The sequence below is a fragment of the Zootoca vivipara genome, chromosome 7, assembly GCF_965207765.1.
Source record: "Zootoca vivipara chromosome 7, rZooViv2.hap1.1, whole genome shotgun sequence".
Lineage (NCBI taxonomy): Eukaryota > Metazoa > Chordata > Lepidosauria > Squamata > Lacertidae > Zootoca > Zootoca vivipara.
The window spans coordinates 40,015,257-40,036,710 of NC_142590.1; the positions used below are offsets into that span (position 1 = coordinate 40,015,257).

General features: G+C 41.9%; 1 protein-coding gene across 2 annotated transcripts; it reads left to right on the top strand.

Moving 5' to 3' along the window:
* The first annotated feature begins 17 nt into the window (after window positions 1–17).
* On the top strand, window positions 18–21,204 carry ORC1 (origin recognition complex subunit 1). 2 transcript variants are annotated; one of them, XM_060276906.2, is made up of 18 exons: window positions 18–303; window positions 531–624; window positions 1,414–1,538; window positions 3,780–3,946; window positions 5,402–5,783; window positions 7,007–7,301; window positions 8,551–8,652; window positions 9,470–9,568; window positions 10,482–10,677; window positions 11,918–12,024; window positions 12,413–12,514; window positions 13,134–13,305; window positions 14,828–14,935; window positions 15,377–15,526; window positions 16,319–16,438; window positions 18,359–18,525; window positions 19,157–19,244; window positions 20,856–21,204. In XM_060276906.2, exons 2-18 carry the CDS (start codon window positions 536–538, stop codon window positions 21,048–21,050), a joined length of 2,664 nt encoding a protein of 887 aa, XP_060132889.1. In that variant the 5' UTR covers window positions 18–303; window positions 531–535; the 3' UTR covers window positions 21,051–21,204. The 2 variants fall into 2 exon arrangements, with proteins under 2 accessions (XP_060132889.1, XP_034979426.2); XM_035123535.3 differs by having other exon boundaries at window positions 97–279.
* Window positions 21,205–21,454: the final 250 nt, after the last annotated feature.

Genomic DNA, 21,454 nt, shown 5'->3' on the forward strand with positions numbered 1-21,454 from the left:
GCGATTCACTTCCTCCCACACCTACAGTGGTTTCCGGCCTGCCATCTTAGCACTGGGCAAAAGAGCCGCCCTTCTCGAGCTTCGCCTAGCCAGAAAAAAACATGGCGGCCGTGGCGCTAACAAGCGGCTCATTTCCTCCTCCTCAGGGGGAGGGGCGAGTCTGGTTTGGCGCGAAGTTTCATCCTGACGTAGGGAAGGAACCGCGCGCGCGCCGTACCGGGTCCCGCAGCAGACTCTCGCAGCGCTCTCCGGGTTTGTGGAGCAGCTGTGGCCTCGTAGGTGAGGTGCAGTAGTCCGAACCAGGTGCGGCATCAGGGTGTCAATGGCATAGTTCAGCGGAGAGCTGCGGGTGGGCTGCAGAGGCGCCCGCCTTCCATGCTCACGTGCATTGATCTCTGTGTGGATTCTTTTAAGAATCGAGTTGGGGTGGGGTGAAAACAGATTAAAAAATCGAGAATCGGCTTTCTTGGTTTTTTTTTTGTTTGGTTTTTTTTGCCTCTTTGCACCTTCATATTTCTGTTTCTTCACAGAAACAATGAACACGAGAAACCAGAGAAAGCGTATCTACTCGTGGCTTGGAAAAGCTATATCTGAAGACGAGCAGCTGCAGCTTTCCTCTTACAGGTATGTATTCTTTGGTCTGTATATTGTTAGAGGGTAGAGATGTAAAATTTCCGGAAATTTTGAAGCTCGGGGAAAAAACCGGGGCCCCCCTTTTTGGGGGGGGGCCCGGGAATTTATAAATGTAGCATAAACTGGCAGTCTTGGAAATTATGTTTTGCATAAGGCTGAGTGGCTTTCATTATTAATAGAGTACTAAAAGGTGATTATGTAACAATACAGTTGTAATTATTATTAGTGGAATGTGCTTATGTAGCACCCTCTGTGTGCATGCAGTTTGCAAAGTAAGAAAAACAGGCCCCTGCCCTGAGGAGCTTACAGTCTTAAATTTGACTGAGTGGATGTTGTAGATAGAAGGGAGGAAGAAGGAAGTGTGAGAAACTGGGGAGGAAGTACTACATATTTAGGGAGTGGGGGCTTTGGCTAAATCCAGACTCTATGGAAAGGTTTGTTCTTCTGAGGAGAGTTTGAAAGAGAGGGAGCAGTGTTATGTTGATGGTCTGGGAACTAATTCCAATTATAAGAAGCAATAAGGAAGAAAGGGTATGATTGTTTGAAGAAGCAGCTTCTGAAAGCTGAAGGATGTAGATCAGGAATGTAAAGGTGGGGGTGTAATAGAGGTAAAGAATAAGGCTGAAATCCTAACCCTATTTACCTGGGAGAAAGCCCCACACTATTCAGGTACTTATTTCTGAGTCAACATGGTTATGGCTACATATTAAACTGTCAGTCTTCAGTGTTGTTCCTTAACTGTAAAGAACGTGCAATCCATTTATACCCTTCATCTCCTAGGGGGATATCTGTTAAATCGAAAAATGTCAGCGACATCTGTATTTTCCCAGGGGAGTTTATTTTAATAGAAGGTGAGAATGTGGATCAGTTCCTTGTCGCAAGACTTTTAAAGTTATATGAAGATGGTAAGTGGTTTTTATTATTATTTTCTAGTTCTAATTAAGATGTCACACCACTATTCAACATTATTTCATAAAAAATTGATAAAACAACAATTAGAAGAATAGAGAAGCTAAGCGACTTTTGTGATACCATAATTTTTGTTAAATATGTATTTTGGGGGGCTTAATAATTAAATATTCAGTATGCTACCTCTTATTAAAAATATGTTGATAAACGCTATGTATATTGGATTTCTGATTTTGGCTTTTTCCAAGATTGTTGTTGTTTAGTCGTTTCCAACTCTTCGTGACCCCATGGACCATAGCACGCCAGGCACTCCTGTCTTCCACTGCCTCCCGCAGCTTGGTCAAACTCATGTTGGTAGCTTCAAGAACACTGTCCAGCCATCTCGTCCTCTGTCGTCCCCTTCTCCTTGTGCCCTCCATCTTTCCCAACATCAGGGTCCTTTATGTGTTTTAAATGGCTTTTGTTGCTTTCGTAGATAGACTTGCATTGACAGTTTTGTAGCTTTCAATGTTAGCCTCCCTGTTGAATTCAGAAGTGAACCAAAGATGGATTTGGCTATAGTAGATGGCCATAGGAAGCGACCCTCTTGATTTCTTTATGCTTTAAGTCATGAGAATCTAGAAAGTCATTAGGAAGCCAAGTTAGAATAATTTTTATTAAACAAAAGGCACCAGGTGTGGGATGACATCCTGAAGTTTCTGCTTCAGACTCAGGAGACTTTCAACCAACAGAGAATCTGATAGAGTTGCAAATGTAAAATAGATCAGTGGCACAGACATCCTCAAGCCATAGTCATTGTTCTCAAAAAGTAAATACACTTAGGAAGGCCATTCCCCCATGGCAGCCACCTGGGTCATCTGAAGAAGTGTGCATGCACATGAAAGGTCATACCAATATCAAACTTAGTTGGTCTCTAAGGTGCTACTGGAAGGATTTTTTTTATTTTGTTTCCACCTGGGTCAGTCATCCCTGACTGACTACAGTAATCATAGTCATTGTTCTCAAAAGTTACCGTGATTCACTCAGGAAGACCATTCCCCCAGGTCTTCTCCTTGGTCATTATGCCAACTCACCTAGACAGACTTTTGGATCTCCTTCAAGTCTATTTAAGACCAGGAGCATCACCTGCAAGACTGAAGATTCTCCCTCTGAGCAACCTCTGTGTGCATCATCTTTAATTCACTGCTGGACTTCAACTCCCTGTGATCCTGTTTTAATAAATACCTGGAATAATTTCAGGTGTAGATCCCTGAGCTCACTGCCTGGGTTCCAGCTCTTCTATCATCCACTCACATGTTTCAGGAGCACTTTAACAGACACTAAGAGAAGAAACTATCAACTATTTTCTCTAGCTATCCCCCCCCTTTTTTTTAGTTTAGAAACCTTATTTCTGTAAGTTAGATATGTGCTTGCATTAGAACAGGCATAGGGAAACTCAAAACCTCCAGATGTTTTGAGACTACAGTTTCCATCATCCCTGACCACTGGACCTGGAGGGCCGAGTTTCCCTATGCTTGCATTATAATATTGTTTTCACATGTGTGCCCAGTACTGCAAATGTATGCATGTATGCTGCTGCGCTTTATTAAAAGTACAGTCGTACCTCGGAAGTCGATTGGAATCCGTTCTGGAAGTCCATTCGACTTCCAAAAAGTTTGGGCACCAAGGCACGGCTTTCAATTGGCTGCAGAATGCTCCTGAAGCCAAGCAGAAGCTGTGACAGACGTTCAGGGTCCAAAGAATGTTCGCAAACTGGAACAATCACTTCCGGGTTTGCGGCATTTGGGAGCCAAAATGTCTCACAAAGCATTCGACTTCTGAGGTACGACTGTACCTTTGTAATAAATCCTTTATTTTTCTATAATCTTTGTGTGGATACACATTCCTAGACTGGGAGGGTTCAGATACACACAGACAGAACATCACTCAGTTTGACTTCAGCTTAAGATCCTTCTTTTGTGTGAGGGTGTCTTTGGGACCACATGGGTGGTAGTTTCACACAGGATCCCAAAATCCATGTGTCTATCTGCCCCCCCCCCTTTAACAAGGCTTGCATAAAGGCTGCTGGGGGTGGGAGCTAGTTGATATTGAATGCCCTGAAAATACCAAGTTTGACTCCTGCTGTCGACTTGCTCCTTAATTTAGTGAAACGTAAGAAAGCATCATACTGCTAAAGGGCTTCAAGTGCTCTTGCCATCCCAGATCTGAATTGTGGTGTTTTTTTTTACCTACTCCAGGTACTCATGAAAAGCGTGCAGTTGTGGAGTGGTTCTCCCGCTTGCAAGAAATACCTCTCAATCAACGAAAATCCATGGGAAGAGAGAATCCACAGGAGATATTTTTGAATGAAAATCCTGAATGGGAGACTGACATAACAGTTACAGATATCATTGGCAATGTCACAGTATGTACATAATGTGTTAGAAGGCAAGAGAGGAGGAAGTTCCTTGGGAGTATGTTGAAACGTTATAATGCAGATTTATAGCATTGACAAGTTTTTTTTGGGGGGGGGTGATCCATAGGGGTTTAATCTTTTGAGGCTGGCCACCTCTGTAATAGCAAGTGTGTGGGTTGATGCTTAGTTGCTATCTGGGCACAGCAAGCCATAGAAATGAGCCTAAGAATCCCAGTAGAGTTCATAGTCTTCCGTTGGCATTGCAGCTTGACTTACCTACAGCTTCAGGAAATATTGATTGTCCCCTGCTGTGGCACTGGATGCTTATATGGCGTTTCCTTGGCTGATAACCTTACAGTGCAGTATTCTTGGAGAAGTTCAAGTAGTCCATGAGCCAAAATATCGCTTTGACTTAGCAATAAGGCAGAGGTTTCTATCTCACTTGTGAGGCTGTTTGAACTGAAGTGTTGCAAACTGCTTTACCAGCAATATATGCTGAACTTTGGAAATGAATCACCATTTAAATGCGAACATATTGGGTTTGCTCAATATTCGTTTTCTAAACAGCTAGTACATAACATACAGGGCAATTAGATTAACTATGATTAATTAGATTAACTGTGGCAATTAGATTAACTGTGGCAAGGCCATAGCCCTAAAGCTGTGTGCGCTGGGTAGATTACAGAATACCTGGAGCCACAGAATACTAAGCTCCCCCATTGTTGCTTATGGGAGTGGTAGGTGGGAAGCAAAATGGTAGACAATAATAAGAAAAAGCTCCCCCTGCCCCCTGTTTGCCAGCAGGCTTAGAACGTGGCACTTCCTCCATCATGAAATCCCCACACATACACCCCTTATGGCATTGGCTCCAAATTGGTGGTCTGCGGACCCCTGGGGTCTGTGGCACATATCTGTCAACTGTTGGGGATATCCCTTTTTGGGGCGCCGTGCTCTCGCACGGGCCATGTGACTCACAAGAGAACACAGCCCGGTTTTGTGCTGGGACATGTTGGAGGGACGGTGGCACCATTCACATAGCAAAAACTACCAAAGAAATCTCAGCATTTTCAGAAGTAGGGGTTCCATGGCTTGGCTTTTGAAAAACAGAGTGTCTGCAGTACTTAGCTGACTGGGAACCACTTAGAGTTTTTCAGTAATAGTAAGAGACAGAATTATGTCATATGAATACTGCAAGTTAGTGCCATTACTCAAACCAGAAAGGTAATTCTAAGGGTAGGTGTTTATGTTATTGTAAGAAAATGTAAATAGGTATGTGGGAAAAGCTTTCCTTTTGTCAGACTTTTTTATGCTTTAAAGTTTAAACAATAGCTGGAGAAGTTTAGTATAGCATTGAAGATCCATTGAAAGTTTTGCTATACTGATTGCATCATATTTTCACGATTCTTAAGCTTTGAATCTACTCTTTAGAACAAATAATCATCTGATATTTTGCTACCTTTCTAGGTTATTCCACTGACCACATTGGAGGCAGTGCCTGACCTATCAAATGATGAACACATTTTCTTTGTAAGAGAATCTTGGGATGGAAAAAAGTTTAAACCACTGCCGCTTAGCTTATTGGCAGAGTTGAAAAACTCTGTGAAAATGAAAAACAACAACACTGATTTTGCAAATGTGCACCACCTGACTCCTTCACGCAGAATTTGCTCTCTGGAAGTAGAAACCAAAAAGGTCACTCGGAGTACAAGAAAAAGCAGCGCCGCCATGATGGAAGTAGAATCAAGACACTCTGCCTCCAAATCCTCGCACTCTAAGCAGCGATGTTCCCAAAGACTAGCCATTGGCACTGAGACTCCAGGAGCAAAGAAAAAACTACAGCTGAATAGTATGTTCACGAATTATCTTGCACATAATATTTTTGTCTGCAAAAATATTGTTAGCTCTGGAAACTGACAAATGTTTTATCTAGGGCTGAAGAGAGAGAATTTTATGAATAGTGATGTAAAGATGATCAGTCTAGGAATTCATGTGGTAAAATGGTATAACATTTCTCCTCTTCTGCTTAGTAGTTTTTGGGGGAGAAACTGATATGGTAGGGATTTTTTTTCCAGCTTAGTGTAGACACTGTCATGAGGTCTTTGGACGAAGAAACAACTTTGAGTCAGGCTACCTGTGATCCTTGAACTGGACATGTTCATGATTGGACCTTAGTCATGATAAAAAACAGGTGTTTGGTCACAAGTAGCTAATACATTTGATAGTAGGAACCATAGTTAACAAAAGGTGACAGCCAGTGCTGTACTCGGGCAAGGGGTAATCACCTGTTTCCTGCTCTCTTCTGCTACCCATTTATATCCCCTGAAAGGTATGTATTGAGTGTCAGAGGACCTTTCAGAAGGCGGGATTGGGATGGGGAAATGGTCCAAAATTGGGTAGAAAAAGCTTGCATTTCACATCGGGAATTGAACCCAGCAGTTAATTCCTGTTCAAATGATATTACCTCAGTTTGGATGCCTGTTCAAGTGGTGGTGGTGGTGGTGGTGGTGGTGAATCATAGATTTGTAATCAAAAGTAATGTTTTGAGCCCCTGTTGAATAATGTGGTGGTCTCCAAATTTATGGCCGCAGTTGTATGTGTTCTGTGCAAATTGAGCTAATCAAATACCTGACATGGAATGGGTGTCATGTTGGATTATGTCTTATTTAGCACCCAATTTTATATCATTTATAGAAGAGCAATCTTGATTTTGTGGAGTAACAGTGGAGCTTCTGTTGCTTTTCCACAAAAATTTGACAGCTTGTGGTTGAGAGGGAATTGAATTCTGTATGTCCACTTTATTGTACTGGACATACAAACAAATAACAAGATTACATTGCTAGGAACTGTGGGATCAAGTGTGCTAAGTAAAAACCACACAAACCTATTTGTTTTCCAAAAGCAAAAAAGTGGTTGAGATCTGAGCCATATTGCAGCCAACTTGTTTGAAAGTTCTGTTCTGTGTTACTGAGTTCTCTTAACTGAAGGGAAACCTTTTGCTAGACCATCTGGCACATGTGAATTCTAAACTGATTGTTGCCTTGCTAAAAACTTACTCATTTTGGATTTTAGGTCCAACAAAACCTGGAAGAGTGCTGGCAGAGCAAGATATGATTGAGCTTCTAGACTATGGTTTCTTTGACCCTCTGGAGCAATCTGCCCTCAAACGAAAAGTGACATTTACTGGCATTAAAGGTTCTCCTCCAAAAATACCTTGTGGTTCTGATGAGGGAGACCTCTTCCTAGACATCAAACCACTGGGAAGAAAGTCAGAAAGACCCAACAAAAACATATCATCTCCTTGCCAGAGTGACCAAGTTTCCAGTTTGAAAGCCAGGAGTTCTGTTACGAAAAGGAATGCCACAGAGTAAGTTGCAAGGGTCAGCATTCTGTCCCAAACCATTAAATGTGGTCATTTGTGAGACATACACTAATCTAACAAAAAAAATCTGTTGAAATAAGAGACAAAGATTCTTGAGATGGAATATCTTTGCTCGACAACATTAATATTAATTTGCTTTTGTTTGTGCAGCAGATCGATGAACGTTCAAAAAGGTTCATTTTTTAGTGGTAACAATAAATCTAAGATACAAATAGCACCTGCCCTACAGGAGTAGCCTACAGTTCCTGTCCTCCCTGTCCATCAGCCATGCTGGCTGAGGACCAGTTATACATAGTGGCTAAAATGAAGATCTTGTAGGGCAACTCTCTGGGCTGCATGACAAAATGCTTTTGGAAATTAGGGGACTTTCCAATATTAGTTTATGATCTGGTACATGGGTCTGCTGTTTAAAGAGAGAGTGAAAAATTTACAAACCTCATGTACAAGGTGATTCTCACCAGTCAATACCGAGAAATCCAGATCACTTATTTTTCTGCAGTCAAAAAGCCTTCCAGACTCTGCTTCTCCATCTTACAGAAAACAAGTATTTCTGAGTGGTACCTTGGAAGTCGAACAGAATCCGTTCTGGAAGTCCGTTCAACTTCCAAAATGTTCAGAAACCAAGGCGCAGCTTCCGATTGGCTGTAGGGAATTCCTGCAGCCAATCGGAAGCTGGGGAAGCCCCGTCGGATGTTCGACTTCCAAAGAACATTCGTAAACCGGAACACTCACTTCCGGGTTTGCAGCGTTTGGGAGCCAAAACATTCGATTTTGCAAGGCGTTGGGGAGCCAAGGTATGACTGTATTTTGATAGTTTTATATGTAAAGCATATTTTACACACATTGATTATTTCCTTCTTGAAGCAACTACTCAGAGAATATTTAATAGGCATTAAAGGTAAGGATGAAAAATTAGGAAATGGACAGTACAACCCTACACAGTCTAGTAAGAAGTAAGTCCTACTGAATTCAATTGAGATTTACTTCCAGGTAAGGGTGTATGGGGATGCTATTCTCAAGACCCAGGCTGCTTGCGGGTATTTATTTTGAAATATTTTAACCCATACTTCATTGCAAAGTGATCCCAGAGTGAGATACAATTTTTAAAAACGTAAATCGCAGTATCATCAATATGTTTTCCTGTGGTAAAACCAGGGAGAATTTACTAAAATGAATTTTAACATTTCCCAAAAAATTTCTTAGAGACATGTTTTATGTTTTTCTTTCCCATTAGTTCAAATGATGTAAACAAAAAGGATAAGATTTGCAAGACGTCCAAAGAATCCAGAGTCTCAAAGAGCCAAGCAGCCATTCCTAAGGTCAATTCAAAGAGAAGGTGGGTGATCTTAAGAGGTGTCTGGACCTTTTGTTTGTTTGCTCTAAGGCAGGCATAGGCAACCCTGGCTCTCCAGATGTTTTGGTCAGGGATCATGGGAGTTCTAGTTCCAAAACATCTGGAGAGCCAAGGTTGCCTATGCCTGCTCTAAGGAATATCTCCTGTTTTATTGAGCAGTTAGTTGAAATTTTAAGAAGGCTTAAAAATATATCACTGCAGTTTTACATCAGTTCTACTTATGTGTATTAAATCATATCTAGGACAATATGGTATACAGAGGTTTGGTAATTTCTATATCCTGTAACCAGCAACATGGATGGATGACCCTCCTTCAGCCAATATAGATGCTGCCCTGGTTCACACATCACAGTATGCCCTGCTCTGCTTTTGCAGCACTGCACAAATGTGTGGGCTGCTGGAGCGGAGTTTGCCGCCACTTTGCTCCTCCCCAGTGGTTTTTTTTTTCTTCCTGCACTTTGCTGAGCTAAGCCAGTGTTTGGCTTAGTGTGTTGTCCAAACTGCACATTTGCATGGCCTCAGTATAGTTTGGCTTGTCATTATGTCTGAACCAGATCACTGAGTGATAAATGATTTCTAGACTACATGCCTAAGCTGAAGCGCTCTGAGCAAGAAACATTGGCTTCACTGTGTGCATTCTATAACTGACTTTTTTGTGGTGCTAAACTTCACAGTAAGATGCTGAAGTGACAATTGATGGAAACTCTGAAAGCCAGTGCTTTCTGTCAATCAAGGAAGACACAGTGTCTTGTCATTATGAAGAAGTCAGAAAAAACTCAGTCATACTTTTTTCTTGCAGATTGGGTGAAGAACCAGAAACCACGAGCCCAGCGCTGACTCCTCGTTCACGCAGGAAATGTGTGCAGGTGACTGCTGCCCGCATTTCAAAACACCTTAGGTAAGAGTGTATTCTTTTTAGAGATGGTTTGGCTACAGGCAGTTCACAGCCCAGGGGGAGTCTGCTTTGTTACAGAAATGCATGTGCAAGGATTGTTTGAATGTTTCTGTGTGCACTTGTATGCACGCACGCATGCACGCACGCACGCACACAAAAACAAACATATTAAGCCAGGGAGGGTGACCCAGCTTTAACCTAAGGGCCACATTCCCTCATGGAGAATCTTCCGATAGCTACCTTCCAGTGTTGGTGGAAGACCAGAGGCAAAAGTGCATGGGGCACTGGCTGTGACTCATCATTCTGGCCACAAAGAAGTCAGAGGTTTCTACACCCACCCACATCTCTCCATACTTCATCCAGGCAATCAAGAAGCAATTTCACAGTTAAAGGGCACATTCTACCTGGCAAAAGCATCAGAGGAGGGAGGCGCAAGGCTGATGAGGTGGGTGGCCTAGCAAGAATCCCTGAGGACCAGATCAGAGAGAGCCAGAGGGGGTGCATTTGGTACCTGAATTTTCCCACACTGGCATTAAGCTGTCTTTGAATAGAAGGCCATTTGTAGCTTTTTCAATAACACAAAATTCAGTTCTAGAACAAGAGTTTGGGATCTGCCATGACAAATTTTGTGTCGCTTCTGTTTTCTTGTCTAGAGCTGATTTGGACATAGTAAAAGAACCAACAGTGTATATTTTCATCATATGGGGTGTATCTTAATGTTATTACCCCCTTCTTCCTCTTCTTCTTTATTCTAACAGTTTCTCAAAACTGCACCATCATTGTTAAAGTATTTATCTTTGCTGTCATGGCTGCCTCAGCTTTTGTTTGGCTGATACCGTCCGACCAAAGAACTTGCAGTTATTTAAAAGGCATTAGTGTACAGGACATAAGATGTGATAAATCCATTTGCCTTAAGTTTTTTTAATACAGTCGAAAAGGATGAAGAGGAAGAGGATGACATTTTTCCCTTGGAAAGTTCTGATTCAAGTAGCAGCGATGATGAAGGTGAAGACTTCAAGGTGCTTCGTACACCTAAGAGGCAAGCGAGGTCTACTCCAAAAATCTCAAGGAAAGGGGCTGCTGGGACTCCTGCCAAGGGTCCAAGCAACACGGTAAGTAGAGACTTCTGCCATTTTTTGTTGATCTCTAATTACTTTGAGCAGTTGTATGAACATGGAGTGAGCTGTCTTGTTCAGAAGCTTGGGTGCTCAAGAACATAATGTAGCTGAGAGTTATCTGAGAAGACTGGCTCTTTCTTAGTTGTATAATGACATGGAAGCATGGGTGCCATTCTCTGCATCGTGACTCTTTGCTGGGGGGACAGTAAGACTACCTTTGTTTAATTACGCTGAGCTGGCCCACAGATAACTCGTAGGTGCTCATAGGATCTTAGGATTGTAGAGTTGGAAGGGACCCTGAGGACCATCTAATTCAACCCCCTGCAATGCAGAGGAATACGCAGCTGTCCCATACAGAGATCGAACCTGCAACCTTGGCGTTATCAGCACCACGGTCCAACCAACTGAGCTACTCCAGAGAGGAAGGACTCAACATTCTTTCTTGGGACCCATTCTTTCCTCTTACCTAATCCTGTTGCTGAAATCTAACACTTGGATAAAGGTGAAATACTTAGCCATGCTAGTTTGCCGCAGCAAAACCAACAAAGCCTTGTGGTGCCTTAAAGACCTGAAAAATTTATTTTGCATACAATGAAAAGCTTATGCCACAATACAATTTCGAAACACTATAGAATCCCTTTTTGTTTTAAAGTGTTTTTTTTAAGATTTTCAAGCATAACAAAATATAAACATTAATCAGTTAAATAAATTTAAAATATATCTGAATCTATAAATATCTTTACAGTACTCTGGAGCTTTGGAAATGTAATACAAAATAGAGAAGAAAGAAAAGCATTTAAAATAAATAAATGTTTGTTTAACTGGTTCTGAGCATTATTGCCTTTGTAAATGTGATGAATGGTAAGTTAGGCTGCAGTCCCCTTTTATCGGGAAATAAGCTCCATTGAACTAATTACTTCTGAGTTGAGACATGTGTAGGATTGCACAGTTAGGAAATTAACAGTACAAGCCATATCCAATAGGGTTTTCATTTGGTGTGATATTTTTTTCCAGGCCCCAGAATTTCTCAGACCATGTTTAAACAAACAAACAATCCGTTGCTTCCTGTTTAACTAACTCCTTGCGTTTGGTTGCAAACATAAATACATCTCCTCTGTTTTGGGGTCTTGATATCTTTAAATGTTTGGTGTATACAATTTTTGAGACCGGTTGTGCTCTAGCTCATATTCAAAACAATAGCACTGATATTTATCAATATCAATATTCTCTGCAGCCTCAGCCAAGAACCCCCAAGACCCCACGTAATGCTACCCCCAGAATCCGCAGCCGAAATCAAACCACACAGAAGCCTGGCAATGTGCTAGAAGAGGCTAGGATAAGGTAAAGTGAGGGGTTCTTGATATTTAACAAAAATGGGGGGTTATAGATAAAGTGAGGAGAACTGGGAATTACTTTTGATGGGTTGTGTAAAGGGCATTTATGGTTCCAGTGCAAGTCATGTTTCTCTCTTTTAAATAGATGCATGCTTAGTATTCCGTGCCACATTCTTCCTAGTTTCATGTTTGATTGAGAACTCTTTGAAAACTTGGTTTCAGTATTCAGTCTCAATTTCATTATATATTTTTAGTCTCGCGGCACTAATACTTTAAAAATCATTCTTTAGAGTATTCTGCATATCTAGATAAGAATGCATTACCTCTTTGGGTTTTAGAAGCTTGTAAGAAGGCACTTGGGTAACCCACTTGTGCTTTTGTTTTCCTTTAAACAGGCTGCATGTATCTGCTGTCCCGGAATCCTTGCCCTGCCGTGAAAAGGAGTTCCAAGATATCTATAACTTTATAGAAAGCAAACTCATTGATGGGACAGGAGGGTGAGTGTCTTAGGTGGGAGGGAGCAGGATTTGTTCAAATGAGTGAGAAGCTGTTATGCTGCTTGTGAACACCTGGGTTTCATTATTTTTTTAAAGAAATAAATTGTGGAGATCATGCTAGTCCCCCCCCCCCAAATAAACCGTTTCTGAGATTCATAATAAAGCTTATTTGTGACACTGTGCTTAGAGGCAGATGCTTTTTAAAAAGATATATATGGGTTCGGACCAGCATGTAGTTTCATCTTTATGAAAATGGCTTTTAGGAGTGATTAAATAAGCACATGCTGTTTCAAAGTTCTTCAGGAGCTCAATGAGAGAGAAAAAGAGAGCGAGCATATTAAGTCCAGTGCAGAAAAGTGTCAGAGCACCTGTTTCATATGCAGATGCTCCCATGTTCAAGTTCCAGCATATCCAGTTAATAATAGTATTATATAGCTTGATTAAAGGTTTCAGAGAGAGGCTTTCTGCCTGGGGTGCTGGGAGAGCTGGTTAAAGTCCTAGCAGGCAAAGCTGGACTAATGTAGAGTAAGGCCACATTTAGATCAGGAACATAGTATTCAAGACTCTCCCTGCCTTTCAGATTTACATGTTTACAACATAGGTGCTCTTCCTGTTTCAGGTGTATGTACATTTCTGGGGTTCCTGGAACAGGTAAAACAGCAACTGTTCATGAGGTCCTTCGTTGTCTTGAGCAGGCAGCTGAAAACAACGAGTTGCCGTCTTTCCAATCTATAGAGATCAATGGTATGAAGTTGACTGATCCCCATCAAGCCTACGTGCAGATCTTGAACGTGAGTGTATGTTTTGTTACGTTTGGGAAGATATTTTTCCAAGTCTTTAACTAAAGCTGCTCACGGAGATGGGCCTTATGCTTGACTTACTTCTGCAGATCAGAAGAGGGAGCTAAAACAATTCCACCGAAAAAGCACTCCGATCACTGCTAGCCCCCTAATTCAGCCTTTGTCAACCTGGTGCCCTTAGATGTTTTGGACTACAACTCCCATCAGTTCTAGTTGGCACTCCAAAACATCTAGAGGGCACCAGGTTGGGAGAAGCTGCTCTCATTCTACAACTTGCTTGCGAAAACATTTTTATTTTTTTTACCATTACCTTACTGCATTTATATGCTGCCTTTTTTGCCAAGGCAACCCAAAAACAGTTTGCAGTTTTAAGATAGTTGGATCTCACATGTGAAATGTCGCCCACCCAAAACAGCTCTTTTCTGGGAGGTTGCAAAAACCTCCCTTATATGGAGCCCACTATGAAGTGGACAAGGGGCATACGAAATGGGTTTGTTTTTTTGGTGAGGGTGCTGCTCTTTTTTGTGTGTGTGTGTGTGTATTTTCATATTGCTAATTTGTATTTTGATTTTTTTTTAGCCTTGGGATCTTTGGCAGAAGGTTAGATTATAAATACAGTGGTGCCTCGCTAGACGAATTTAATTCGTTCCACAGGTCTTTTCTTATAACGAAAAATTCGTCTAGCGAATCCCATAGGAACGCATTGAAATTTTTTTAAAAAAATTGCCCATAGGAATGCATTAATTGAATTTCAATGCATTCCTATGGTAAACCGCAATTCGCTAGACGAATCTTTCGTAAAACGCGTTCATCTAGCGAGGCAACCTCCGCTAGAAAAAACCTTTCGTTAAGCAGAAATTTCGTTAAGCAGGGCATTCGTTAAGCGAGGCACCACTGTATGCTTAATTAGTAAATATGTTCCTCTGGTGTCGCTAGAATGAGCAGATTGGTATCAAGACATTACTAGGTTATGCCTCTGGAGCTCATGATTGACGGAAGGGATTTTTCATGTAGGCTTGTGGGCATGCCTCCATTTTGTGTATTGCTTCTATCAGTATCTGAACCAAATGTCCAAAGTGGGTTAGGAGCCTTTTACAGCCAAGGCCTGCATTTTCTCATGGGAAGCCTTCTAAGGGACCCATGCCAGTGGTGGGTGGGGCCAGAATCAAAAGTGGGTGGGGCAATGAATGTGACTTTCATCTTTTGTATAGACATGCACAGGTGCTTGAGGAGGAGGGTGTGAAGCAGGGTCAGAGTGGGGTATGGCCTGGGGTGGTAGCATGGCCTCTAGAGAGCCTTGATAGCCCAAAAGCAGAGACCTGGAAGGGTTACCTGCCCTGGTCTGACAAGAGGAAAAAGGTACATTGACAGTGCAATCCTAGGCAAGTCTACTCAGAAGTAAGCTCCATTGAACTGAATGATGTGTGTGTATAGGATTGTGCTATTGGTAAAACAGAATGAGTTACTACTTATTGCTGGGTTATAACTTCAGCATCTTTTTAATCCTGTTTAGTTACTGACAGGCCAGAAGGCAACTGCAATCCATGCTGCCGAGCTGCTGGAGAAGACATTCTGCAAGCGAGGACCTAAAAGGAAAACTGTAATACTTGTAGTAGATGAGGTAATGCGAGAATTTGTATAGCATCAGAATGAAATAAATTTAACCTGGTGTATATGTATTCCAAAACTAGGGGATTGTTGCCTTTTTGATCTGTACCATGAAACTGGCTTAATTGCAACCTTGGGATTCAGCTACCCATGAGGCTGTTTGTTCTGCAAGGAAAAATTTATTGCTGACAAAAAGGAAACATCCCCACTTTGTACATTTAGCTACGGTATATGTAGAGAGGGTAAAGGGAGCTAAAAAAATTAAAAAACAACAGCAACACAATGTACATTTAAATACTGTCTATGTCTGTGTTTTATTCTGCATTCCCCTTACGTGGCCATCTGTAACAGATCAAGTCTTGCCCATGGTTACATAAATTTGTTCAAACCTGTGATTGAAACCAGATTTCCCACATATTTTGTAGACCATTTTATGTGAGCTTCCTTGTTCCAGCTTGATCTTCTGTGGACCCGAAAACAGAATGTGATGTACAACCTCTTTGACTGGCCCACCAAGAAAGATGCCAAGCTGATTGTCTTGGCCATTGCTAACACCATGGATTTGCCAGAGAGAATTATGATGAACAGAGTAGCTAGCAGGCTGGTATGTATTTTCGGCTTTACTGCTGTGGTTATGCAGAATTCTTTATTGTGTTCAGAGATCAGAGCGTTGGTAAATTTCCTTGGATGTTAACTGATCACTCGGAGGCAGGATGGAGTGATGCATGTGTACTCAGGCTACATGTACTAGCATGCAGCAGATGCACAAATTAATTTCTGTAACTATAGTAAATGTCCAGAATTGAACACGCACTGGAGCAGCCAGAGGGTTTGTCAGTCTTGTTTGGATAGCTGGATTAAGACCATCTATATATTATGGAATGGACAACCTGTGACTCCCATCACCTCTGACAGTTGCTATGTATTTTGTTGGTTCCATGAAGATATAAGTTCTTTGTACTTGGATATGCTCCTTTTCTTGTCTTGTGAGCAGAATACCATGGTCAGACATGGTAAAGATAAGAATCGCTTCTGTCACTTGCTTCTAGGAAGGTAGGTGGCAAACGATAAGAGTGAGATCCAATGCTGTGCCTAGCAGAGATGGCAGGGGCTCCCTCTGCAGCCTCCATTCACCCCCAGGATCTGCTCTGGAGGTTCTTACAACCCTTAGGAGCTGGTTTTTGGGGTGTGGAGGAGGGGCTGCACAGGGGAGAACTCATCTACGTAACCAGAAGTCTTGTTTTCCAAGCAGACTAAACACTGTTGGCTCTCACCTTAAATGTCAGAATTCAGCCTGAAACATCTCTGCTCAAAATGGAGAAACATGTTTTTGGGTGTTAAGCAAGTTCTTGAGATGTACTAGCAATTAAATGTTCACGGTCTTTTTCACTGGTAGGGTCTTACCAGAATGTCCTTCCAGCCATATACCTATAAACAGTTACAGCAGATCGTCTCATCAAGGATGACCCAGTTGAAAGCATTTGAAGAGGATGCAATTCAGCTTGTTTCTAGAAAGGTAAACTTAGGTGTACAGACAGGCATGTCTATGTTTTATACAGTGGTACCTCAGGTTAAGTACTTAATTGGTTCCAGAAGTCCGTTCTTAACCTGAAGTGTTCTTAACCTGAAGCACACTTTCCCATTGAAAGTAATGGAAAAGTGGATTGATCCGTTCCAGACAATGAAAATCACCCCCTAAAACAGCAATTTAACACGAATTTTACTGTCTAACGAGACCATGGATCCATAAAATGAAGGCAATAATCAAAGTACTGTACTATAAAATAAATAAGACAGTACAGTGTTGTAGATGTAAAAAATTAAAAAAATATTTCTTACATGCACTGATGATAGTCATTGTTTGGATGGGGGGCTTTTATCCATTTCTGCAGTCACACAATCAACCAGTAGCTGAACTGGGCTCCACACAATCCCCAAAACAATGGCAGAAGGCAGAGTCCCCCAGAAGTCCCCCAAACGAAGGAGCAAAGCAGAGACAAAGGCACAGGGCAGACTCACAAAAACAAATCCCAAAATCCCTTGCAGAATCCCAAAATTTACCACTCCCCCCCACAGGGTAGGTGGGCTTACCTGGCTAGGTGCCACCCATCTTGCTATAGCTGGGGGTGGGGCAAGGGTTGGTAAAGGGCTTTTCGGCCCAAGCTCAACTTTGTTTTCTTAACAGCTTCACTGCTCTTGGTCTTTGTTAGGTAAGTGTTCCTTACCTAACTTTGGGGCTGGGATGCGACCTGCTGGGCATCCTGCGGATATCGGGGCCTTGGAGAGCTCCCGCAGCTGGAGACCGATCGCGGAGCCTCTGTAGGTCACTTAGAAGTTGAGGCCTGGCTCCAGGCATTCGCAGAGGCCTCGGAGAGCACCGGCTGCTGGAGCCCAGTCACAGAGGCCTCGGAGAGCTCCCACTGCTGGAGCCCAGTCCGCAGGCCCCACGGATGTTGGGTATTGGGTCCCAGCATTTGCGGAGGCCTCCAAGAGCTCCCGCTGCTGGAGCCCTATCGCAGAGCCTCCGTAGGCCCTCCGGATGTCCGGGCTTGGCTCCGGGCAGTGGTGAGGCCCCTGAGAGCTCAGAACACTCACTTCCGGTTAAAAACATTTGTAACCCGAAAAAACATAACTTGAGGCGTTCGTAACCAGAGATATCACTGTACTTGAAAATCTGGTGGCAATTAGCACTGGCCTAAACCGCCAGAAATAAAAATACCACATATCAATGGGCAACAAACATGAATTTTGTATTTTGTCTGAATTCTAAATGCCTGTGTTTGAAATGACTAGCTTCTAGTGGTTGGCCAGAAAATCATATCCTTTATAAAGCCATTTGAGTACCGGTAGTGGTTGTGTATATTTTTTATTTTGCACATAAATGATGATGTGCAAAAAGGCATATCCTTGTTCCTAGCGAGATTGACGATTTAAACTCTGAGCATTACAACAAGAGTTAGAGAGGCAAAGTTAACAAGGGTGAAAGGAAGAGGCTGGAAAACCCAAGGGATTTAAGAGTAAAGAATAAGAATCCAATAATAAATGTAATGCTGTGGGGAAGAAGCTGCTAGACCAGCTGCTTTCTTGTGAGTTGCCTGAACTGTAATTAGCCCAGATTGGCTGCAGGTAGGTAAGGTAAGGGTGGGGTCAAGAGGAGGCTCCAGACTCCTCCTGGTGGCTATTTATAAGCCTCATAGAGAGATGTGGAAAGAAGTAAGGAGGCAGCAGTGCCTCTTAATGGAAGATGGAATAACTGGTGGAGAGAATTAATTGAGTTATCTACTTCCTTCCTCCCCCTTCCTGCATCCTCTCTGATCTGACAGGAAGACAGAGAAAGGATTATTACCTTTTTCGGTAGGAAACATTGAAATACAGCACTATGCTATGTGGGACACTAGGACTGCAACAACTTTGTCATTTTATTGTTTTGTTTTAGGTGGCGGCTTTATCTGGTGATGCAAGACGTTGCCTTGATATCTGCAGAAGGGCCACTGAGATCTGCGAATTTCCTACTCAGAAAAGTGTCCGTGGATTGGTCAGCATGGCTCACATTATGGAAGCCATAGATGAAATGTTCTCATCACCTTATATACATGCCATTCGGTAATGTTCAGTAGTACATTAGCTGTGTAGTTTCTCTGCTTGAGGTCCCAGAGAGCAAATTTTGATTATCATGCTGTAGCAGCCACCTATGAACTTGTTATACAATGATTGCATCTGTATGGGGAGCATATTATTCTATAGCATCTAATCTGAAGCAAATTCCAGTGGTTGATTTAATGGTTGCCACAGCACAAACCGTGTTCTAAAATTTTAGCGTAGCAGAATTTAGTACTAACACGTCAAACCAGTTTGTGCTAACCTGTACAGCTCATATCATTGTTTCAGCTTCTGCTTGATATGTTGTTGAAAGTGGCAGAATTATGGAGCTTGGATGTTAGGATACAGGTGCGCTCTCGCTCTCTGTTTGGCTAGAGCAACACTGAGAATTGCAATTGTAAAATAAAATACAGAAAGTTCTCTTCTGACAAAATGAACAACCTTTGTATGCTGGGTGTTTGCAGTTCTTTCAGATCTATGGTTAGTTAAACTTTCTGTGTGCACATATTTTAGAAGCAAATACCGTTACATCAGAAGTTTTAGACAATGCTTTTCAAGCCAAATCAATATCTTTTACACAGCAAAATCTTATATATGACTAATTAAGCTTTGGGGGCTTTTTGTTCTCTTTCAGGAACGCTTCACTGTATGAGCAAATTTTCCTAAAAGCAACCATTGCAGAATTTCGCAGGTCAGGACTGGAAGAGTCTACAGTTCAGAAGGTAATCTAAAAATATTGCATGTTGAATTTGCTTACTCTCTCAGCCAGAATGCTTTAGCTATATTCAAAGGGTGCACCTTTGACTGTTGCTATGCACATATGTAGGTCATTGCAATTTAACCTATTGTACACATAGGCTACAATTCACATATATGCGCATAGACAAAAATTTCAATGCTTTTTGCTTTCGTTAGTTTAAAAGATTATATGCCTCTTCTTGGGGGGGGGGAGCTCTCTCAAAATGACTTCCAACAATCAATATACAATATAAGCCACAAAGCTTCAAATACAGTAAAACCATAATACTAAAAGGTAAGCTCAGATGTTGCAGTTGTACAGTAAAATTGAAAAATTACAGAAATCAAATCAGCAATAACATTAAAAGAATATCCAGCCCACTTTTTTTTAACCTCTTCCTGTTCAGCTATCTTATTTAAACTCATAAACTTGTTTTATACTAGCAGGCAGTGCCTGGCACTGTGTGGGAATATGTAGAAATGAAAAAAAAATATTGTGCTATTTAAATGGATAATGCCATTTGTGAGTGGATCGCCATGCCAAAAATCAGGCAAATCATATTTGGTTCTGCCAACTTGATTCAAGTTTGTGCCTGGCATTCAAATGGCAATGAAGTCTGGCACCCCCACCTTGGGAACTCCTGTGGCCGAGTTTGGCAGAGATATTGCCAGAGGCAGCTGAACCTATGCCAAAAAGCATGGGCAAAGTCATGCCAAAGTGATGTTTTGATCCACCATCTTGATTCAAAATGGCATCTGGTGTCCAAACATTGACAACTGCAACCCCTGTCTTGGAAATCCTCATACTGTGTTTGGTGACAATACTTTGAGAGGTGTGTGAACTTGTCGACAACAGATGGATGGACAGACAAACCACTTTCCAAAATATATCATAGATGTTGAAAACAAGTCAGTTTACTGGATGATGGCTGTAATAATAAAGCAGAGTCACAGAATCAGTGTGGGGAGCTTACTTAAAAACTTGTGGTTCAGAATATACAACAATTGTATAAAATAAAATGGTACTGGTTTGAATTCTATTAGCAATTGTTCACCATTGAACCTCAGTACTAATTGCATGGGGAAAATGTGCTCTACTACTATTGAGATATAGGGGCGCGGGTGGCGCTGTGGTCTAAACCAGAGAGCCTAGGGCTTGCCAATCGGAAGGTTGGCGGTTTGAATCCCCGCGACGGGGTGAGCTCCCGTTGCTGAGTCCCAGCTCCTGCCCACCTAGCAGTTGGAAAGCACCCGAAAAAGTGCAAGTAGATAAATAGGTGGGAAGGTAGATGGCATTTCCATGCACTGCTTTGGTTCGCCAGAAGCAGCTTAGTCATGCTGGCCACATGACCTGGAAGCTGTCTGTGGACAAATGCCGGCTCCCTCGGCCTATAGAGCAAGGTGAGCGCCGCAACCCCAGAGTCGTCCATGACTGGACCAACGGTCAGGGGTACCTTTACCTTTACTATTGAGCTATAAATATATACTGTATATAACTCATTGGTTTCCATACTTCAAGAAAGGAAGAAGATCAGTTATTTGCTTTGATGCTTCCTGTGTTTTCATAAACCAACCCCCCCTTTTTGTTTCTTTAGATATATCATCAGCATGTTGCATTGTGTAGAATGGAAGGCCTGCAAACTCCTACTGTATCAGACACACTGGCAGTTGTGTCACAGCTTAGTGCCTATAGACTCTTGCTAACAGATTCTAATAGTAAATATATCCACATGCGAGTTCGACTTAATGTTAGCCAGGACGATATCATGTATGCACTCAAAGAAGATTAAAGCAACAGAGCACTCGTTATTGGTACATGTATGCTGATTAAAGCTTGAATATCCATGTTTATTTAAATTGTTTTGAATTTTCTTTTCATATACCTTTGTATTATAGCATTTGTAATTGCACTCTTCTAAAATAAATTTGTTTTCTTCAACTGTTCAGAAGGTTTCCATTTTATTAAACTTCCTTCAACTTTCCTAAAGCTCAATTCAGGGTTTTTTTTTTCCTGATCAGGAGCTTCCCTCATGAGCTAATTCACTGTCCTTACCTTTCATCTGCTCCCTGGTTTCCAACAACTAATTTTCTGGGACAAACTAGAATTTTGGAGGAGGAATGGCAGCTTAGTGACAGACCCAGGGTTTTGCGTACAGAAGGTCCCAGCTTTAACCCCTGGAATCTCAAATCCTTT

Excerpts from the sequence above, each read along its gene's own strand:
- ORC1 (XM_035123535.3), top strand. The coding sequence starts at position 102 with ATGGCGGCCGTGGCGCTAACAAGCGGCTCATTTCCTCCTCCTCAGGGG. Across the intron at positions 8,653-9,469 it reads AAGGTCAATTCAAAGAGAAG|ATTGGGTGAAGAACCAGAAA; the intron begins GTGGGTGATCTT and ends TTTTTCTTGCAG. Across the intron at positions 19,245-20,855 it reads AAGAGTCTACAGTTCAGAAG|ATATATCATCAGCATGTTGC; the intron begins GTAATCTAAAAA and ends TTGTTTCTTTAG.